The 24029-nt window shown below is 44.1% G+C and overlaps 1 protein-coding gene across 1 annotated transcript; it reads right to left on the bottom strand.

Moving 5' to 3' along the window:
* Nucleotides 1-7823: 7823 nt before the first annotated feature.
* On the bottom strand, nucleotides 7824-20989 carry LOC144891643 (uncharacterized). The gene is given in 6 exon segments (XM_078775296.1): nucleotides 7824-8158; nucleotides 9969-10066; nucleotides 10068-11685; nucleotides 20130-20273; nucleotides 20360-20513; nucleotides 20657-20989. Coding segments are annotated over 6 exon segments (2682 nt in total).
* Between the last annotated feature and the right edge of the window lie 3040 nt (nucleotides 20990-24029).

The raw sequence follows: 24029 nt of genomic DNA, 5'->3' as shown, positions 1-24029 counted from the left end.
AGTCCTTACTTGGCACACCTGAGCTCCTCATCACATACAAGGCTTTCATCCACAGCTGAATGGAATACTGCTCTCCACTCTGGGCTGGTGCTCCTGCCTCGCACCTTGCTCGGCTTCACGCTGTTGACACCAAAGCTTTCAGAATCATTGGAATCTCCGCGATGAAGCTAACTCCGAGGGCCTTTCACTCTACTCACTCACCGCAGGCAGGTTGGTGGTCTTTCTGTCTTCTACCGACTCCTCTCCGGCCTTACTCCCCCAGCTCTCTCTGTGCTCTGTCCTCCAAGTATTCCTGCAGGACACACAATATCTCCCAGCAACCCTCTTCTGGTGAAACTGCCAAAATCAAGACTCTCTGCTCATCTTCACTCTTTCATGCCTCTTTTCTCCCACCTCTGGAACAAACTCCCTCACTCTCTTCAATCCCACTCCCCCCTCCAGGTCTTTAAAACAGCTGTTCACCACCATCTCTTATCTTCCCCCATCCAAAACCATGATGTTTTCTACCCCCGTTAATTCACCCCAGACCTGCCTTTTTGAAATACCGACTTCTTTCCTGGAAGTCCTAGCAGCGTCCATGTGCTTTATACCTCTCCCATCTTCCTCCCTCCTCCCCCCCCCCACCCCCACCCCCCAAGCCCTCTCTCTCCCACAGATCTCCTGATGTCTCTGTTCTCTCCTGTTGTAATTGTGTGCTTCCCTCTCTCTTCCAATCTTATCTCCTCCTCCCTTTAGTTTACCATGTTTTATGCGTCAGTTTGTTCTTATGTGATTATGTTAGCGCTTACACGAGCCTCGATCTTGTATCCAAAATAAATAAATAAATAACGCCGCCTCGTTGGCCATATCACTCAATGGTGAAGAATCACTTTAAAAACTTATACTAGCTGGATCCGGATCCGGATCTTCACCAAAAGTAAATCGATTCTTCCTTGTCAGACACTCAACCTGTCCAACAAGTTTCATCCAAATCCATCCATAACTTTTTGAGATATCCTGCTTTGTATCGTTTTTGGCCCTATATCCCAATGGTGAAGAATCACTTGAAAAATTATACGAGCAGGATCTGAATCCGGATCTTCACCAAAATCTAATCATTTAGTTATTGTCACATACGCTACATCTCTGCCAAATTCCGTCCGAATCCATCCACAACTTTGAGATATTTTGTTTACAAATGGACAAACAAGCAGACAGACAAACAGGACAGATATGAAAACATAACCTCCATCCACCTTTTGTTGGGGAGGTAAGAACAACTGAACAAGACCTTTTAAGCCATAACTAATGCAATGGCACATCAAATGAGGAACAGTCTGATGATGATCATAATGTCATGAGGTTCTTCTTCATCCTTCGTATGCAGCACAAGGCTGTGGGGTGGCACCATTGGCTGTGTGGTGCGGCTGTGCCATGATGTTTGAATGAGTGAATGCCCTCTGCTGGTTAGGGCAGGAATTTGTAATTGGTTCAAGGCGTCTGCATTTGCTCGCCTACTCTTCACAAAGGACACCATAGGATCTTTAACATCCGCCAATGAATTCTGTCGTTTAACAGGACGCCCGTTTAACGTCCATCCGAGGGATGGAACACACATTGATGAATCACCTGCCTGTGAAACACCAGGGTAATAGTTTATAGCTGGGTCGGGATTCTAACCTAGGCTAGACGGTCTAGAGCAGTGTTTCCCAACTTTTTTCGCTTTGTGGTCCAACTGGCTTTTGACCTGAGTCATGGCCCATGTCATGTGTCATGGCCCAGTGGGGATCATAGCAATTTTTTGAAACCAAATAATGTCAACAAGACCCACAACTTAATTCAATTTAGACTTTTAGAGTGTTTAATGGAACAATATTTCTCAATTGAACAATTTATTTGTGAAATGAATTAATGCGAGTGAGTAAAGCAAATGTATTTGTGACAAAGAGTCTTGCGAGCAATTTTTAGAACAGAACATCAAGAAAATCAATTGAAAAGGCAAATGAACACTTCAGACTTCAAGGCTTTTCATAATAAACGAATATTTATTATAAATTAAGAAATGAAACTCTATTAACACATTGCAATAATAACCAGGAAAATAAAAAATATTTGAAAACTCATCTCCAGGGTGCTTTGCTTCTGGGCTGTAACACAAAATGATTGCAGTATCTGCCAATTGAAAAAAAACCTCAAACCAGTTTAACCTGAAGCTACTTTAATGAGAGATGTTCTCCTGAATTTTCTGCACCAGTTTCCAAATCCTAGGTTCTGTTGTATGAAGCGCACACCTAAGATCTGCCTCACATTCAAGGCGGTTCCGAGCCTTTGTCTTCAGCTGCACAAACGTTGAGAAGCCTGATTTACAAAGATACGTTGTTGCAAAGGGCAGGAGTTTCCGAAGGTGTTCCTTTGCAATGTTGGGGTAGCTTCCCATCATTTCTGGCCAAAACTCAGATATAGAGGAAGCTTCAAAGACATCTCTGCATCCAGAATCATTTTGAAATTCAATCAGTTCATCTTGCAGGTCATCCTGGACGTCACTGACTTTAACAAGAAAAGGATTCTCATGAGCTCCAGTCCTTCTCTCCCAATTTCTGGAAAGTACTGCAGAAATTATTCTCTGAGACAGCTGAGGTGTGTCACAACATCCTTTGCAACGCCAGGATCCAACGACTCATTAATAGTGACTTCTGAAAGAGATTCAAACATGGTAAAGTTCCCTTCCTCAGCCTCTCGTTTCCAGTTTTCAAGTTTCTGTATAAATGCACTGAGAGTGTCAATGAACTGAATGATAGTTGTTCCCTTTCCTTACAGCTTTAGATTCAGTCTGTTCAGTTGATCAAAAATATGCACAAGGTATGCAAGGCGAAAGACCCACAGCTTTTCATGGAAGGAAGCTTCAAGTTTGTGCTTTTCTTGCATCTGTAGGAAACTCTGCAACTCTTCTCGGAGTTCAACCACTCTTGCCACAACATTTCCTTTTGATAGCCAACGCACCTTGGTGTAGTGAAGCAGGTTCTTATGCTCTGAATCCATTTCTGTGCACAATTGCTTGAACAGTCGGGAATTCGAAGCATGCTTTTCACGCAGTTCACAATTTTGATGACTTGTTCAAGAACATCCTGAAGATGAGATGGAAGGGTTTTTGAAGCAAGAGCTTGCCGATGAATCAGACAATGAACAGAAATGATAGCTGGAGATAGATTTCGAACAAGCGCTTGGAAGCCACTTTTTGCTCCGAGCATAACTGGGGCGCCATCGGTGCACACTCCACAGAGATTGTGCCAGTTCAGTTCCTCATGGTCAAAGAACTCTGTTACTTTTTCTATCACATCCACAGCTCTGGTATTTCTTTCGAGAGACCGGCAAAATAAGAATTCTTCCTTGATGGAATCACCTTTCACATACCAAACGAAGGCAAGAAGCTGGGAACAGGATGAAACATCTGTGGATTCAAAATGTAGCGTCTTTGATTTCAGCAATCACCTGTTCTTTTATGTCGCTAGACAAGTCAGCAATCCTCCTTTGAACCGTATTATTTGACAGAGAAATTTTGTTGAACTTTTTTTCAGCTTCTTCTCCAAGCAGAATCCTAGCCATCTTCAGAGCACATGGCTCGATCAGAGTCTCTCCGACTGTGTGAGGTTTCTTCTGTTGCCCATTGAGGAGGCTGACTGCTAGCGGGGCAGCTAAGTGCCAAATATCAGTACAATTGTTCAGATTGTGGTAAAAGCACCAAATTTCGTACAGTTCATCTTGAATACATAATAATCAATTTCAGATATAGTGCCAAGAAAAAAATCCCCCTGGTGGCCATATTTGGCCAAAATCCAAGATGGCCACCAGCCGAGCCGTGAATTTCTATTAAACCCGATATTTTCTTTAATATTCAAGCTACAGACATGAATAAAACATCATTTTGTATGTTTTCAGACACAAGGAATCCAATTACAGCATTAATTCTTTCATAAAATGCATATATTTCAGCATAAAGGGCATGTTTATGTCGAAATTGTCAACAATCGACGAACAATTGACCGGATTACAATTTGGAATATTCACGATGACATCAGTCGGAAAGGTGAATGCTTACTTTCTAATATGACTATTAACTGTATTCAGAAACAATTCTTTTCTCTTTTCTGTCAGGTCTACATGTATGGCGCCAATGATGCCATCCAGGTGTTAAGTCTGAACCTTCGGAGCTCCCACAATGTCGACACGGAAAAAGTGTAAGCTCATTGAACATGAGAAGCTGTCCTCACCTCGAAACACACCAGGCCCTATTGATTGGACAATATGTGTGCTATTTCAAGAACGTTCGACTGCACCACTTCAGTGTCCTGCACTATCAAAACGAACAGATGTGGGAGCTGGTTATGACACATTGGCTGACAATTTCAAATGTTTTCATGACTTGGGCAAGCTAGCGGTGGCTATAGATATATCACAGCTTGATGAGGGCGATGGCATTGCAAATACGTTGTCCAAACATAGTGCCAAATGGCATCACTCCTGCCGCTTGAAGTACTCTGCTAGTAGGCTGACAAGACTACAACCGGTGGAACCATGCACCAGTCAGAAAGGAGATGGTCCTTATATGCGTCGACAAGCTAGTGAAGATCAAAGTAGTGATACATGTTTCTTCTGTGACATAATGGGAACAGAAAGTAGTCCGCTGCACGAAGCAATGACGTCAAAACTTACACAACGTGTCAATCACTGTGCTTTCAAGCTACAGGATCAAAAGCTAATTGCCAAACTTAGTGCGGGTGACCTAGTGGCACAGGAAGCGAAATACCATTCAGCATGTCTGGTGAAACTGTACAATGCTAGCAACAGTAAAGTAGAGGAAGAACAAAACCAGAGCCCAGATGGACAGGCTCACGGTATAGCTTTGGTCGAGGTAATTGGCAATATCGAAGATATACGTTTAGCTGACAAGACCGTGGCTCCAATATTCAAATTGAGTAATCTCCTGCAGCTGTATACGGATCGCTTACGAGAGCTAGGGGTGGACATATCGGGCCGTATAAACTCTACACGTCTGAAAGAGAGACTCCTTGCCCATGTATCAGGTCTTCACGCATACAGGCAAGGTCGCGACATCCTTCTGACATTCGAAGAGGATGTAGGACTTGCTCTGAAAGATGCATGTTTGGATGACTTCGATGATGAAGCTATTTGCATAGCAAAGGCAGCACAGATTATTCGCCGAGACATGCTGAAGAAGCACACATCACACTTTGATGGCTACTTTGAAAAAGGATGCGAGGAAGATGCTGTACCAAAGTCGTGGGTAGCACTACTTGGTATGCTAATGGATGAACCCAATATAAAGAACAAGGCATCAGACAAAGTGAGACAAGCAACTCTGAGTCTCGCTCAGCTGTTGCAATACAACAGTCATGTGAGAAGGCGCCAGGAGTCCACCAATTCGCATCACTGTAAGGACAGAGAGACCCCACTGCCTGTTTATATTGGCCTGATGATCCATGGACATACGCGTAAACGTGAACTGGTGGATATACTGTTTCATCTCGGCTTGTCAGTTTCATATGACAGGGTTCTTGGCATATCGACAGAACTTGCCATCTCAGCGTCTGAGCAATATCAAACTGATGGGGTTGTGTGTCCACTTGTCCTGCATAAAAATCTATTTACAACTGCTGCAGTGGACAATATCGACCACAACCCCAGCTCAACTACAGCATGCGAGGCCTTTCATGGTACAGGAATATCCCTGTTTCAAAACTGAGCAACAGCGTCTGATGGTATTGTACGTGAACCCGCCATTCTGCAACCAACGTCTTCAAAAACACAGATACCGCCACTTCCGGACTCGTACACAACTTTGACACCGGTTACACTGATCAAGAAGGATCCCATTGTTCCATTGCAGAATGGTCCACTAACATGTGACAAAGAACTTGTGAAATCTTCTATTGATTGTGAAACTAAATGGCTGAACAATACCCAAGACCTTATCACCAAAGAGCTTCAGAGCACAGATGAGCCAATATCGTGGGGTGCGTTCCATGCAAACACACTGGAAAGTCCAAGAAACTTTGATGTCACAATTACATCACTGTTACCGTTGTTCTCAAACGATTCCAAGTCTGTCGCCATGATCCGTCATGCAATGGATGTTGTAAAATCTGCGGTTGAACTTCTGAATTCTGGTCAGGTACCAGTGTTAACAGCGGACAAGCCTCTGTTTGCAATTGCAAAGCTGATCCAGTGGAACTGGCCAGATGTGTATGGAGAAGAAAAGTTTGTTATTCTGCTTGGTGGACTCCACACAGAGATGGACATCTTGAGAGTCCTTGGAAAGTTGCTGGACGGAAGTGGCTGGACACATGCGCTAACCCAAGCAAACGTTGCCACAGCAGGGACAGCTGACTCATTTTTAAAGGCGTCACATGTTACAAGAACGAGGCATGCCCATCAAGTCACTTCTGGTGCATTGTCAATCCTCATGCGTAAAGCTTACGACACCTACTTGTGTGAGGAAATAGAACCATTGGTCTTTGACAAGTGGTGCCTTAAACAAGCTGAGATGTCTCCACAGTTCCAGTACTGGCTGATAATTATACGATTAGAGCTCCTCGTTTTGGTGTAAGTGAGGTCTATTCGTGAAGGGAACTTCGCACTCTACGTCGCAGCCCTAGAAGCAATGGCTCCCTGGTTCTTTGCCCTTGATCAAACACACTATTCCAGATGGATTCCCGTTCATATTCGGGACATGGTTACACTGCAGGACAGACTTCCTGATGTAGCGAGGCAGTTTGAACAAGGTGACTTTGTGGTGCACAAATCAAATCGTCCATTTTCAGCTCTTGCCATAGATCATGCACACGAACAAAATAATGCGGTAGTAAAGAGTGATGGTGGGGCGGTTGGTCTTCTGCAAAATCTGCGAGCACTCCGACGGTGGATGGCAGCAGGTCCTGAACTGGCTAGGGTTGTACATGGCTTTGAAACAGTTGCCCTCGAGAACAGTACTTTGAAGAACAATCTTAAGCATCATGAGCATACGCTGTCCACACAAATCTCCTTTGCAAAAGAGGTCACGACGCTCGTTCAAGTAATTGATGACATGGGAAATCCATTCACAGACGAAAGCGGGGACTTGCTGGTCTTGGATAGCCGAGATATTGTTGATTCAGAAATAGCGGATAACGTGCGCTCCATAGAGAATTTGGGCCAGCAGCAGTATGAGCAATATGTCAAAGAGCGTATGTTAGAGAGAACAACCCCTATAATGGATCCCATCAAGAGAAACAACATACCTTTGTTCAGCCGACCACCACCAAAGGTCTCATCTGAAGCAACACACCTATCATCACTTAAAAGTGACTGTGCACTGTTTTTGAGACTCTACATAGCTCTACAAAGCCCATTATGTTGAAATAAATGAATTTTATGAAAGAATTAATGCTGTAATTGGATTCTTTGTGTCTGAAAACATACAAAATGATGTTTTATTCATGTCTGTAGCTTGAATATTAAAGAAAATATCGGGTTTAATAGAAATTCACGGCTCGGCTGGTGGCCTTTTTGGATTTTGGCCAAATATGGCCACCAGGGTGATTTTTTTCTTGGCACTACATCTGAAATCGATTAATATGTATTCAAGATAAACTGTATGAAATTTGGTGCTTTTACCGCAATCTGAACAATTGTTTCACATATCTGCCCCGCTATGGAGATGTTTACGTTGTTGGTTGCTTTGTTAGCAAAATCACTCATAGTATGCAGCTGTTTGATGTATGTGGCCGACGCCTCGTATGTGCGCCCCAGTTTCAAGGCCTCGTTAAGAGTAAAGGTCTTAGGTTTTGTCAGAAGCTCCTTCTGAAGTCGGACATTTCGGTACTTGCAATGATCTGTTCTATCAAGCGGTGATCCTCTCCTTGTTTGGAGCTGAAATCACACTTCTGAGATTGAAGCTTGCACCGGCTGATGAAGGCATCCAGCCATTCACCGAGATTCTGGCAGCAGTAACGAAGCTCCAGTCGACAGATCCTGAAGTTATCCGAGGGTTCCATTTGTTCCAGGAAGCAATTGAAAATATGTGCGGGTTGCTGCCGCTGTTTTTCTGTTAAAGTCCATGTGTTGTACCGGTTGAGGCCTTCCTCTCCCACTTGAAGCAGGATCAGTGGCACCTGGTTGTTCTCTGTAATGCCTCAAACTTGAAAGTACAGCCCCAATCGCTGCCTAAACATCTTAAAGGCCGCCGCTGTGTTAAGCGCGGTCCAATCCATGCACGGCATTCCCGCCAGGTCCGCCATTGTGAATGGTGGCTGCGAGGTCAACGAGGAATGAGCCGATTATAAGAAGCATGGGAAACACTGGCTTTTTCCCTCGATGAGCTCGAATATGCGTCGTAAAACCGCTGCCACCATGTAAAGTTCCGATGTAAAATAGATCACGAGGTGATGTCAAAGAGAATAATCACTTATTGCAACACCCGGAATCATGTTCATGTCGACGACCCCGACGACCCCGGAACTCCGCCTTCATACTCCAAAACGCAAGCAAGCACTTCCGGTTCCACACAACTAATGTAATACCATTACAGGTACCACAGCCTCAAGCGCCCCCACCGTCTTGCTTTTACGGTACCTACCCGCTGCGTCGTAGAAACGCACACACGTGTGATGACATCTTTGCCATGGTCCTTCAGGGTGGTGAAATGCGTGCTTTGATGCCTTTGTGCTTTGTTGATTTTTGAAACGTGTGTGAATGGGTAAGGGATTTGTGTGAATGAATGAGGGTGAAATCCACCGAGCCAGGTCACTCACCTGTAACACCAGGACAGGGCCCGTGGAAATTTGGGGCCCATTGGGATGGCCCCGCAGGTAACATTTGGTATTGTGGCACCCACGGGGGAACGTGGTCTGAAGGAAGGGGTATGTTCTTTTTATTGAAATTTTGCAATGGTTGATAAGTTTTGTGGTTAACGTAGGTTTGTGTGTGTTGCTGTTTTTCTCTTCCTCCCCAGGAGTTACGAACGAGGATTCTAATGATTGTAAATATTTGAAATATAAGTTGTTGCTAAAGAGGGTAGAACGGTATGGAGAACAGGTAAGTCGATATGGCTCACTTCGCACAGCCCTCCTGATTTATTTCATAGGCTGATTAAGTGTGAGTCAGTAAGTTGCAAGACTGGGTGGGTAGCACCTGTAATGAACCTTGCGGGAGCTACGGTTCCAGGAGGGGGGCTGTGTTATCTCATCTCAACATCTCAAGGAATCACAATTTGTATTCTGCTTCACATACTTTTATTCAAAGGACAAGGAACTCAAAACATTTCCCCAGTTTCACAGATTGTAGCAAGGAGAAAGGCTCGGCAGGCGGGGAGCTGCTCATAAGGAAAGAATGTTGATGCAAGGTCAAACAAAGATTTTGTCAACAGCTTCCCAAAACAAGACAGTCAGACGCTAGGGAGGCAAATGGGTCATATTGCCCCTAATTAGCCTGAGATTCGAATGAAATCCATTACACATGTTTCAGAAGGTGCAACCCAGGTCTCAAAGTATCCACCTTCGTGTGTGTGTGAGTTGTGTTTGTGTGATTGTGTGCGTGTCCATATATGCATGTATAGGTGTGTATGTTTGTGTTGTTGGCTGCTATCTCCACATGTGGGTGAGTTTCTAGTGTGCGGTGTCTTCTCCCCCATGTGAATTAGCTTGTGTTTATTTAAATTTGATAACTGATTAAAAACCTTCGAACACACAGCACACTTGTATGGTTTGTCCCCAATGTGAATGTGTCTATGTTCATTTAAGGCTAATTGACGACTAAAAACCTTAGAACACACGGAACACTTGGGAACACTTTCCGGCTTCTCCCCCATGTGAATGAGTTTGTGTGTATTTAAATGTGATGATTGACGAAAAACCTTTGAACACACAGAACACTTGTCCGGTTTCTCCCCGTGTGAAATAGTTTGTGTGTATTTAAAGTTGATGAATGACGAAAACCTTCAGAACACACAGAACATTTGAATGGTTTGTCCCCAATGTGAATGTGTCTGTGTTGATTTAAGGCTACTGGACGACTAAAAACCTTAGAACACAGCACACTTGTACGGTTTCTCCCCTGTGTGAATTAGTTTGTGTGTATTTAAATTTGATGACTGATTAAAAACCTTCGAACACACAGCACACTTGTACGGTTTCTCCCCCGTGTGAATTAGTTTGTGTGTATTTAAATTTGATGACTGATTAAAAACCTTCGAACACACAGCACACTTGTACGGTTTCTCCCCCGTGTGAATTAGTTTGTGTTTATTTAAGCTTGATGAATAACGAAAAACCTTCGAACACACAGCACACTTGTACGGTTTCTCTCCCGTGTGAATTAGGTTGTGTTCATTTAAGTTTGATGATTGACGAAAAACCTTTGAACACACAGCACACTTGTATGGTTTCTCCCCCGTGTGAATTAGTTTGTGTTTATTTAAGCTTGATGAATAACGAAAAACCTTTGAACACACAGCACACTTGTATGGTTTCTCCCCCGTGTGAATTAGTTTGTGTGTATTTAAGTTTGATGATTGACGAAAAACCTTTGAACACACAGCACACTTGTACGGTTTCTCCCCCGTGTGAATTAGTTTGTGTGTATTTAAGCTTGATGAATAACGAAAAACCTTTGAACACACAGCACACTTGTATGGTTTCTCCCCCGTGTGAATTAGTTTGTGTGTATTTAAGTTTGATGATTGACGAAAAACCTTCGAACACACAGCACACTTGTACGGTTTTTCCCCCGTGTGAATTAGGTTGTGTTTATTTAAGTTTGATGATTGACGAAAAACCTTTGAACACACAGCACACTTGTATGGTTTCTCCACCGTGTGAATTAGTTTGTGTATCTTTAAGCTTGATGAATGACGAAAAACCTTCGAACACACAGCACACTTGTACGGTTTTTCCCCGGTGTGAATTAGGTTGTGTTTATTTAAGCTTGAATGACGAAAAACCTTTGAACACACAGCACACCTGTACGGTTTCTCCCCCGTGTGAATTAGTTTGTGTATCTTTAAGCTTGATGAATGACGAAAAACCTTCGAACACACAGCACACTTGTACGGTTTTTCCCCCGTGTGAATTAGGTTGTGTTTATTTAAGCTTGAATGACGAAAAACCTTTGAACACACAGCACACCTGTACGGTTTCTCCCCCGTGTGAATTAGTTTGTGTATCTTTAAGCTTGATGAATGACGAAAATCTTCAGAACACACAGCACACTTGTATGGCTTCCCCCCAATGTGAATGTGTCTGTGTTTATTTAAGGCGACTGGACGACTAAAAACCTTAGAACACACGGAACACTTGTATGGCTTCTCCCCCGTGTGAATTAGTTTGTGTCTATTTAAGCTTGATGAAAAACGAAAATCTTCAGAACACACAGAACATGTGAATGATTTGTCCCCAATGTGAATGTGTCTGTGTTGATTTAAGGCTAATGGATGACTAAAAACCTTTGAACACACAGAACACTTGAACGGCTTCTCCCCCGGATGAATTCGTTTATGTATATTTAAATTTGATAACTGATTAAAAACCTTTGAACACACATAACACTTGTACAACTTCCCTCGTTGGTTGTTATCTTCATTCGCGGGTTTCAGCAGGTGCAACGCAGTCCTTCCACAACTTGATGTGTCCATCTCCATTTGATCCTTTTGACTTGCTGCTGATAATCACAAAATCCTTACAACGCTTGTGCTGATTCTTCATAAATTTTGTCTCAATGTGCACGAGTGTGCAAAATCCTTAGGACACAATGAGCATGTGTTCAACTTCTTCCCAGTTTGTCCTTTGTGATGTTGAAATAAAACTGAGTAAGACAAAAAAAGGAAAAACAGCAGAGAGAGAGAGAGAGAGAGAGAGAGAGAGAGAGAGAGAGAGAGAGAGAGAGAGAGAGAGAGAGAGAACAGACAATTAGCCTATTAAAAATCATTTACAAAAACCCTTTTTAATGAGCGATCATTCAAATTTCACCACCTCCCTACACCATAACAATGATACGTTACACGTCGTGAATAACTTTTGACAAATATATTCCATTCACGAAACCTCAGCGGGGGTGATTATTTCCGTGGTGATGATTAAAGGGCATTTACCAATCAATTTCAGATTCCCAAACAAAGGCACCAAGACTTGCTCATAGAGCTTGAAGGTGTTGTCACGCAGTGTGCTTGACCGAGTCTTCATCGTGCCTAATTAGTGTGCGAATAAAGATAGGTCGAGGTGCTTGTCTCTTCACACCCTCTTCAACCTTTTGGACTGGCGTCGTGACGGGCGGTCGCGTTTTTCGTGTGCACCGTGAAGGGAACATTCGGAGCTTTATTGAGCCTTTACCACGTTGGGGGATGGGGGTGGGGGGGGGGGGAGGTGTTGTTAGACTCAGTGCTTCTCGAAAACCAGAAAAGAACAAAAACAAGAAAATTGTCTGATCAGGTCAGACACAAGATTGTAGCCAAGCATGGACAATCTCAAGGCTACAAGTCCATCTCCAGAGACCTTGATGTTCCTGTGTCCACCGTACACAATGTTATCAGGAATAGAGTAGCCAACCTCCCTGGACGTGACCGCAAGAGAAAACCTGATCGAAGATTGCAGCGAAGGATTGTTTCAATGTTGGAGAAAGCACCTATATCAACTGCCAAACAGATTCAAACTGACCTTCAGACACAAGGTACGACAGTGTCAACTCGCACCATTCGTCACCAACTCAATGAAAGGAGACCCATGAAGACCCCACTGCTGCTGAGAGATAGACATAAGAAAGCCCAAATGGAGTTTTCCAAAACGAACCTGAACAAGCCTAAATCCTTCTGGGAGAATGTCATGTGGACAGATGAGATCAAATTAGAGCTTTCTGGTAAAGCACATAATCTCTATGTTAACAGAAAACAAAATGAAGCTTTCAAAGAAAACAACACCTTCCCTGCAGTCAAACATGGAGGAGGTTCAGTGATGTTTTGGGGTTGCTGTGCTGCCTCTGGCACTGGGTGCCTTGAATGTGTGCATAGCATCATGAAATCAGGAGATTACCAAGGCATTTTGGAGCACAATGTTCATCCCATTGTGAGAAAGCTGGGTCTCCAACGAAGGTCATGGGTCTTGCAGCAGGACTATGCCCCCAAAAATACTTCAAACAGCACCCAGGAATAGTTCAAGACAAAACGCTGGACTGTTCTGAAGTGGCCAGCAATGAGTCCAGGTCTAAATCCCATTGAACACCTGTGGGGAAATCTGAAAACAGCAGTTGGGAGAAGACACCCTTCAAATCTGGGAGAACTGGAGCAAGTTTGCATGAGAATAGTGGGACAAACTGCCAGTAGAGAGGTGTAGGAAGCGCTTGACTGCAGTTATTTTGTCCAAAGGCGGTGCTAAAATTTCTATTTTCTGATTTAAAGCGACAGATTAAGTTCTGAATCAAAAACAAAGGTTCTGTAATATTAACAGTTAAATAAATAATAGTGGAGACCAAATAGTTTCGTCAATTTCAACATATTTTTCGAGAAAACTGTGTTATTTGAAAAAAGTGCAAGGGTGCCAATATTTTTGAACGCGAGTGGACCATTATATTCAAGAAAGAATATCGCACAGATCACTGACAAACAAAGAGCAAGCAAAGGCCTATTATATTATTCATATGATAATCTGTGAAAAAAATGCCTCCATAAACTTAGAAAATATAAGATAAAAGAAACACAGATGCCTTCCATGTTGATCGATGTCAAGGTATACATTCCTTGCCCAAAGTAATTGGCACTTACCACCATGGTGTGGAACTTTCTGGATGTCAAAGCAAACGCCTCACCAACTGCTCGCACCTATACGGTTTTCCCACCTGGAAAACGTGCAATTCACCAGATGATGCATCATGTCATGCAAAGCGTTAACCTAATGAAAATGTAACGGTTTAAAAAAAAATGGAATCTTTATGAAATGGCCTTCCTTTAAAATCTCATGCACAATCATACAGGTTATATGATCAAATATTAACATGCATTTTCAAAACTGCATATTGTACGTACTTTACTTCGAATGACAAAGCAAAGCAATCAGTGGTCTTTCCTTCGTGGTCCCTCTGTGCTGTCTTTCCCTCACGGTCCCCCCTGTGCTGTCTTTCCCTCGCGGTCCCACTGCACTGTCTTTCCCTCGCGGTCCCACTGTACTGTCTTTCCCTCGTGGTCCCTCTGTGCTGTCTTTCCCTCACGGTCCCTCTGTGCTGTCTTTCCCTCACGGTCCCTCTGTGCTGTCTTTCCCTCGCGGTCCCTCTGTGCTGTCTTTCCCTCGCGGCCCCCCTGTGCTGTCTTTCCCTCGCGGTCCCCCTGTGCTGTCTTTCCCTCGTGGTCCCCCTGTGCTGTCTTTCCCTCGCGGTCCCCCCTGTGCTGTCTTTCCCTCGCGGTCCCCCCTGTGCTGTCTTTCCCTCGCGGTCCCACTGCACTGTCCTTCCCTCGCGGTCCCACTGTACTGTCTTTCCCTCGTGGTCCCTCTGTGCTGTCTTTCCCTCACGGTCCCTCTGTGCTGTCTTTCCCTCACAGTCCGTCTGTGCTGTCTTTCCCTCGCGGTCCCTCTGTGCTGTCTTTCCCTCGTGGTCCTACTGTACTGTCTTTCCCTCGCGGTCCCTCTGTGCTGTCTTTCCCTCGTGGTCCCCCTGTGCTGTCTTTCCCTCGTGGTCCCACTGTACTGTCTTTCCCTCGTGGTCCCTCTGTGCTGTCTTTCCCTCATGGTCCCTCTGTGCTGTCTTTCCCTCGCGGTCCCTCTGTGCTGTCTTTCCCTCGTGGTCCCCCTGTGCTGTCTTTCCCCCACGGTCCCACTGTACTGTCTTTCCCTCGTGGTCCCACTGTACTGTCTTTCCCTCGTGGTCCCCCTGTGCTGTCTTTCCCTCGTGGTCCCCCTGTGCTGTCTTTCCCCCACGGTCCCACTGTACTGTCTTTCCCTCGTGGTCCCACTGTACTGTCTTTCCCTCGTGGTCCCCCTGTGCTGTCTTTCCCTCGCGGTCCCTCTGTGCTGTCTTTCCCTCGTGGTCCCACTGTACTGTCTTTCCCTCGCGGTCCCTCTGTGCTGTCTTTCCCTCACGCTCCCTCTGTGCTGTCTTTCCCTCGCGGTCCCTCTGTGCTGTCTTTCCCTCGCGGTCCCTCTGTGCTGTCTTTCCCTTGCGGTCCCTCTGTGCTGTCTTTCCCTCGCGGTCCCTCTGTGCTGTCTTTCCCTCGCGGTCCCTCTGTGCTGTCTTTCCCTCGCGGTCCCTCTGTGCTGTCTTTCCCTCGTGTTCCTACGGTACTGTCTTTCCCTCGCGGTCCCTCTGTGCTGTCTTTCCCTCGTGGTCCCCCTGTGCTGTCTTTCCCTCGTGGTCCCCTTGTGCTGTCTTTCCCTCGCGGTCCCACTGTGCTGTCTTTCCCTCACAGTCCCTCTGTGCTGTCTTTCCCTCGCGGCCCCCCTGTACTGTCTTTCCCTCGCGGTTGTCAGCTCTTTCACGAGCCTCGATTCAGTATTTAAAAAAAAAAAAAAAAAAAAATCTGTAATTGTGTTGAAAAAATAAACTGAATTTACAACAAACCTTGCTTGACATCCATTACCAAGGAACCTCCTGGAAATCTCGTGTTAATGAAGGAAAAAAAGACTCGTCTCTCGAAAGCGTTTGTACTTACACAGTGTTTCCTCATCCCCGTTTGTATTGTTTAATTTAATTTAAATATGAGATAAAAATGGAGGGGCAATGCACCGGTAAAGGGGAGCTATGTCTCTCTCTCTCTCTCTCTGATGTGCTATGCTCTTCCAAACTTCCAAAACAAGTTCGTGAGCAAATATTACACTGGGTGGTTTGCAATTGTCTTCCAAGCGTTAGTTATGGCAGGAGTTTGGATGATTTTACCCTTGCATGTAGTGATTGGGCCTCGGAGGCTTACTTCACTTATAACCCGAAAATCCGACACGAATGCAGGCCTGAGGCCTTCGAGGCCCCACATAAATGTTGTTGTACTACTATGTTATATCATTATTTTCTTGATATGAGCCTCATTATATGCTCCTATAACTTCGTTACAAATAATTCAGTGACAAAAATATGAAAATTTTAAAACGTTACACTAATACATTTGTGGGGCCTCCTCCCAATGGCGGCATTGTTGTAGGATTTTTGACAGTTGAGGACATATACATTCTAAATAAAAGGATTTGTGAATCATATTTTTTGAGCAAATACTCCTCCATGAGCCTCAACCTTTTAGAGAAAAAAAAGTTGAAAAACCAAGAACAAAATATTTTTCCAAAAAACCCCAACAATGATTCATTACGTGTATGGGATTCTTCCAACTAATAGGATTAATGATTCACATTTCTGAGCAAATACACATCTGAGTATCGACTTGGATTGAAAAAGCATATATGAAAGAAAAAAATCTATTAAAAAAATTAATGAATTAAAAAAACATCTATGGCTGCGGCTTCTATGGCTGCGGCCATCGATGTTTATATCTATGGCTGCGGCCCAATGGCTGCGTTTATGTCGGATTTTTGATGCCTGCATCGAAGAATTAAGAAGTACACACCTGCGTGTTTCGGAATTTGTTCAGGATGCTGGCGATGAGTCGCCTGCATGGACGTCGCATAAATTGGTGAATCACCCTGAGTGTGAAACAACTCGTGTCCATCACTAACAGGTATACATACCACCACGTGATTGAGAGTCTAGTTTCGAGCACCAAGACCTACGAGCTGTGAATGCACGTCGAACGACAATGGATGATCGGACTGCACCTGTACTTGTTAGTCCCCTTCCGGTGTAAACCGGAGGGGACTATAGGTTTGCACTCCGTCCCTCCGAATGTCAGTCCGTCACGCAAAGAACAGTTTTCCGGACTTTTTTTCGAAACGCTTAATGCCAATGATTTCAAACTTGGTGCATGGTTTCCTCATGATAAGTTACAGATCAAGTTCGAACTTCACGACGTTTCGATCATTTTTGACAAAGTTATGGCACTTTGAACTTTGGTAATTTCCCCAACGGTTTTCCGGACGACAAACTGCCGGTAGGGGACATGTGTTGCAGCGCAATACTCACAATGCTTGTTTAACTTTGGTTACTTTACACGACGACGTTTACTTATTAATACAGCCGTAAACTTTTACTCGAATGACGGAATGTCGGTGTTAAAAGTTTGCGGTAAAGATGCAATTTACAACATAAAACGAATGAGAACTCTTCAACGTGAAGATAAAACTCGAACTTCTTGCGCGAATCGTGGGCGATGAAAATGGAGGCAAAAAGTTTGTTTGAAAACGTTTTCAAAAGTTAGCCAGTGCGCTCCGTCGCGGAAAGAACTAGAACGGCACTTAGTAGAGAGCATAGCCATATCACTCCATATCATATCATAGCCATATCATATCACAACCTCCACCTGGTTGGCCATATCACTCAACTTGGTGAAGAATCACTTAAAAAATTAAATAATTCTCATATCGGAATCCATATTAGGATGTTCACCAAAATCGAAAAGAATCGTCCTGGTCAGACACACAACTTGTCCAACAAGTTTCATCCAAATCCATCCATAACTTTTTGAGATATCCTGCTATGTATCGTTTTTGGCCCCGTGTCGCAATGTTAAAGAATCACATGAAAAATTAAATAATTCTCATATCGGAATCCACATTAGGATGTTCACCAAAATCGAAAAGAATCGTCCTGGTCAGACACCACAACTTGTCCAACAAGTTTCATCCAAATCCATCCATAACTTTTTGAGATATCCTGCTATGTATCGTTTTTGGCCCCGTGTCGCAATGTACAAGAATCACATGAAAAACTAAATAATTCTCATATCGGAATCCATATTAGGATGTTCACCAAAATCGAATCTATTTGTCCTTGTCACACGCATGACATGTCCACCAAGTTTCGTCCAAATCCGTCCACAACTTCTTGAGATATCCTGCTATGTATCGTTTTGGCCCTATTTTCCAATGGTCGTCTCTCGCTGAAATTTTTCAGTTAAAAAATTCCAGTATCCGGATCCGAATCCGGATCTTCACCAAAATGTCATCATTTCGTCCTTATCACATACAATAACTCTCTGCCAAATTTCGTCCGAATCCGTCCACAACCTTTTGCGATATTTCGTTCACAAACGGACAGACAGCGGTGAAAACAAAACCTCCATCAACCTTTGGTGGCGCAGGTAACAAACGGAGAAAGGAAGAACATCCGACTCGAAAGTTTTCTCAACAAACTCTCCGGTTCTCGCGATATTTTGTGATTATTGGTTCTCATCGACATACCTGTTAACCGAAGCTTTGCATCGAGGAGAGAGTGTCCACCGCGACAGCAAGAGGAGGCAATGGATCCTCGGCGATGTGAAGGTACAGCGGACTCGATGAGCACAACAGGAGAATGAGCCCGGGATGGTCCTGGTTTTATATCAAAATCCTAAATCCCGATTACAATCAAGTACAATTACACTTAATGTTGAGCAATCAACACGTGATTAAGTGTTCTTATTGAAATGTAAAGGAAACGATAATCGATGAGAACACCTTTTTACATGAACCATTATCTTCAAAGAAACTTTACTGTGCGTACAGATTACATGATATAAATATTTAATTGCCTCATCAAAGCAAGAGCAAAGGCACGTGATGGATGACGCACCACGTGAAGGGGGAGGTGCTGATGAACATTTGGAAGTTTCGTCAAAGATGGAAGTGTAAAAAATACGTTTTTGGTTTGAATTGTTCAGATCAACGTTTTGACGCCGTTTTCAAACCAGGCAGAAAAATATATTTAAAAATCGATGGAGGGAAACATCGAAAAGAAAGTTCCGTTTGTTCATTGCAGGAGAGTCCGAACTTTTAGATCGAAATGAATTCGCATGGAACATTTACCTGCCCTTCTTTTACCTGTCAATGAAGTTGCATTCATTATAAAACATTTAATTCCGAGTCCCACGGACCGACGAGGAGAAAGTAACCATCTTGACCTCACATTATCCATGTCCCAGAGAGCTGCGAACAGTCCAACAGTTGAACAGAAACAAGAATCTTCCTCTTCAGGTTCCTGATTATGAAACACATGTAGTTCGGCTGTTTCATTCATGACATTCCTCTTCACATTATAAATAAATATTTCCGCAAATTCAACTCACAGGGAATATTTTGTGACTTCAATTCGTGTCATTGCGAAATTTCCCATCCTCTCGGTACGTAATTAATCGACAGGGTTAACTTCTTCCAGACCCGAAACAACACTGAGAGCTGAATAAATTCATCATCATATCTTCTATTGTGTGAACTATAAGGTCGGAAGTATCAATACCTGAACCCGTTTACAATGAGGGAATTCTTATCAACATTCCCAACTCCCATCAAACTTTTCTCCACTTCATTTCACCCTTGACAGTTTATCCGTAAAACGAGAAACTCGATACAAGCGCCGAACAAATGATCATCAGTTTAAACGCGACAACATCCGCGTCCCGTCCAGCTCGGAGCCGCAGGGAGCGGCACACGTCGGGTGTGGGGGGTTATGGGTAGAGGGGGGATGGTGAAGGTTTGGGGAACTTAGAGGTAGAGGTGGGGGATGGTGAGAGGTTAGAGCAGAGGGGATGGTGAGAGGTTAGAGCAGAGAGAATGGTGAGAGGTTAGAGCAGAGGGAATGGTGAGAGGTTAGAGCAGAGGGAATGGTGAGAGGTTAGAGCAGAGGGAATGGTGAGAGGTTAGAGCAGAGGGAATGGTGAGAGGTTAGAGCAGAGGGAATGGTGAGAGGTTAGAGCAGAGGGAATGGTGAGAGGTTAGAGCAGAGGGGATGGTGAGAGGTTAGGGCAAAGGGAATGGTGAGAGGTTAGTGTGGAGGGGATGGTGAGAGGTTAGAGCAGAGGGAATGGTGAGAGGTTAGGGCAGAGGAGATGGTGAGGGGTTAGGGCAGAGGGTATGGTGAGAGGTTAGGGCAGAGGGGATGGTGAGAGGTTAGGGCAGAGGGGATGGTGAGGCGTTCGGGCAGTGGGGATGGTGAGGCGTTCGGGCAGAGGACATGGTGAGGGGTTAGGGCAGAGGGGATGGTGAGAGGTTAGGGCAGAGGGGATGGTGAGAGGTTAGACGTCTTGATCTCAGCCCTCTCCAGCTCACGGTGTTTCCCAGCATTCGGACAGTCCGGGTTGTCGAATAGGCCACACATCTCTGGCATCTTCTCAAAGTACTGAGCACGGGTTGACGTCGTACGGCACCATCTTTGGAAGGCACCGGACATGGAGAAGAGCCCCACGAATCCACCTGGAGAGATAAATAATGGAGTGATGGAAAGTATTTTAATACTAACTTTCATCTAAAACACCAAAGTTGTCATAGTATTTCAGTACCTGCTGACTTGGCGAACTTCATGAAGGTCTCCTCCATCGTCTTGCCCACCAGGCTGAGAGCACCAGGAATGAGAGACCGTGCCACGGCGATGCCACACTTCTTCAGCAGCTGCTTGGCTCCATGATGAGACTGATTGATATTTGTCAGGAACTCCTCCAGCCACAACAACAAGATAGAAAGGATGTAAGTAACTATTTCATCACGACTACAAATCAGATAATGACATCATTTCTTCTAGTTTACTCACCATACTAATTTTAAGATGTAGTGGTCTTGCCGAGGTGGCCGGCACGCACCTTGTCTTCATAGGCCCCATACTGCTCGAGGATGGTGAGAGTGGAAGGGTCCTGCAAAGTAAGGTCGAGGGTCTCGCGACTACATGTCTGCATGAGATTGAGCAGGGCCTCGGGGTTAGTGACCTCAACTTTCTCCTCCTCCGTGAATCTCTCAATTAACAACCGTTTCATGGCTTCACTGACTGTTTTGAGACAGAACAGGGCTTTAGTGTATGCCTTCCCCCTCAGCACACTATTCAGGCAGCCACTTGTGACGAGTCCAGCCTCAATGAGGATTTCAGAGTAGCCTGAGCCCCTGCATTTGTGACCAGTCACCATACCCATGTAATTCATCCCGGTGTGGAATGGCCAATTGACATTGACATGAAAAAATGACATTGCTTACCGCTTCTGTGGCTTGACCTGTCGTGCAAGAGGAGAACATTATTGGCAAAGTTTTCTTCTTATTTTCATTTATTGAATTAATAGTGTGTTATATTGTCTTATTTAACCCTAATTACTCACAAGTATTATCATTTCCAGTATGCATGGGCATCTTATAGTTTGGTATATTTGAAGTTAGATGTCTGGCAAGATTTGGAGTGAAATCTTCCTGATTTTTTGCATACTCTTCGAGTTTTATTGTATTAAACTTGTTTAAATCATGAAAATAACCATCTCAAACGATTCCTCAGGCCAGAATTAGCCGGAAAATGGGATCATTTGCCTCTGTATGATGTCCAGTTCAAAAGTTATACCAATTAGCGATTTTCATCGGAAATCTAAGATGGCCGCAAATATGGCAGTCAACGGACCCCATGGGACAATATTTCGTATTGGGAACATGAAAATTCGTTTATTAGACACCTTGAGGATTCCAAAAGTGTAAGTTAGACAAGTCAGGAGATGACGATGGTTCACGAGCGAGCGGTATTCAATGACAAAGGTCAAAACCGACATTGAAAATATATAAATAGGAATGTATTATCTGTTATGAGACTAGTTAGCTCCACAATACCGAAAATTCGGTTCGATTCCGACAACTTTGAAAATTTGACCTTTGTGACCTTGAAATGTCAAAACGAAGGTTACTGACCTTGAAATGAGATAGAAAATAATGTATAATCAGTTATGAGGTTAGTTAGCTACACAATACCGAAAATTCGGTTCGATTCAGACAACTTTGAAAATTTGACCTCTGTGACCTTCAAAGTTCAATGGTCGAAGATTATGAAATTTTTTGGAAAACTTGTATTTCATGATGTATGTGATAATATAAGATCATGTACGACATTTCACCATCAGGAAGCGCACAATGTAATAAAACCATCAAAAATCGACTTTTCTAAATTTCGTGACCTTGTGACCTTGACCTTGGGGCGAAAATGAAAAATCGAGCTCCGTGGGGCTAGACACGTGACATTGGCCTCACCAAATATCGAAACACCTGTCACATTCCACCAAACCCCTCGGAGAGGATGTAGCTTGAACTCGATTACCCCCTCAGCTTAAAAAGACATCTTTTTCGGGCGTGGCTTCGCCCACAATGGGCCCCATACGCCCACTCTTGGCAGGACACAACTAGATCATGATATCAACCTCACACCCAAGTTTCATCAAGATCGGATCATATCATCGGGCAGTCATGCTGTGGACAGACACACAGACACACACACATGACGAATATAGTGGTCACTCTGTTTGATAACTCGTGAACCAAAAAATATATCAACGAGGTGCATGGGGACCCCTTCTTCCTTCTCAACTAATTGATGAACCATCTCTGCTCTGGTCGCGCAAGTGACGTCACAGTTATGATTCACAGGTTCATTACCAGACCTTGCAGATGGTTCGCTGTTCCCACTCACTGTGGCTTCAGAACTTGTTTTGGCCCGAATATTGATGGGGCACCGCATCACACGCCGGGAGCTCCTGAATGAGAACTCGGTTGCGTCGGAGTGTTTGACCATTTGCTGATGCGAGCAAATATGACCGTGGCTCTTCACACATGGAGAGAACCGTGGCCGGCTCCCAACAATGGGTGTTGTGGTCCTGAACGCGAACTCACTGTCCAGGGTATAAGCCCGACATTTCGTGTGTCCGAGCATGCCTATCGTGGTGGTGCTTTTGTAAGTAGCGGCGCCTCTCCAGCTCCTCATGGATGAAGTTGTCATCGTCGTGCACGTTGGTGATTCTGGTTGGTACCAGCGATTTGATTTTTCTGCCCCATCAGCAGTTGAGCAGGACTTGCCAAGCTGTCGATCACCGGGGTGGACCTCCAAGCTAGCAGAGCCAGATAAAAATCGTTTTCCCACACTTTTTGATTTGCGGAGGATAGATTTCACTGCCTCGACTTGGCGCTCAATGAATCCATTAGATTTTGGCTATGTTGGGGATGAAGTGACGTGGTCAAAATTCCATTTCCCAGCAAAATGAACGAAATTATGCGCTGGAGAAATGAGGACCATTATCACTCATAAACGTATCAGGAATTCCGAATTCAGAAAGCCTCTGTAAAACGCTTGTTTTGCATGAAATAATGTTCCACTTTGATCCAGGCGGTGGCGCTTCACATTCTCTTCCATTCGCTTGAAGAAGTCCACATCCTTATGTGGATAATGTGGATGAATCTTCTCCAAATGGAGCTTCAACTTCGATGGCAGCAAAGATTGATTTCCGAGAATTTTCTGGCACAGGACGCATTTTCCCGTTAATTCTCCACGATCATGTAAGGATGTGAATCCAAACCTTATTCATTGCTCATCATATCCTCGTTTTGTCATTTCAGGAGGGTTTCTGGAAAAAAAAAGGGAATTTTTTTTTTTAAAGACTAAAAAATATGCAGGGAATAGTGGGTGGCTACCACTGGCCACCACCAACACAAACAGAATTGAACTCTTGTTTTAGGCCTTGTGCGTGAAAAGATTATATTATTTGGGCAAACATTGGGCAGTCTCTGTGGCCCACCTGGAAAACGTGCTGTGGCCCACTGATTGCGAACCCATGGCCTAGAGGCTTGTGTGCGTACATCTAGGGCCTAGGCCATCCTCCATCCGAGGCCATCCTGCCAGTCCATCTCATGAAGTTGCTTCTTGTTTTAAAAAATTAACTGCTCAAAGCAATTAGCCTCAAGGAATCAATCCTTCACAGCAAACCTCTTTAAAAAAAAAAATCCATATAAATATCCAACACACACAAACACACACACAAACACACCCCGATCAACAAACACAAACACACCTCGATCAAACAATCAAACAAACACACACCCACATTGTAAGGTATCTCGACAGAATACAATCGATTGTTGCACATTTATTGACTCTCCAGATGAAGGCCCATTTCATCCCAGAGCCGTCCGAGCTGAGCCGTAACTCCCGGAAACGGAAATAAA

This window comes from Myxine glutinosa, chromosome 4 (assembly GCF_964187855.1).
Source record: "Myxine glutinosa chromosome 4, kmMyxGlut1.1, whole genome shotgun sequence".
NCBI classification, from domain to species: domain Eukaryota; kingdom Metazoa; phylum Chordata; class Myxini; order Myxiniformes; family Myxinidae; genus Myxine; species Myxine glutinosa.
Note: the sequence above shows the minus strand (reverse complement) of the source record. Positions and strands in the feature narration are given on the sequence as shown.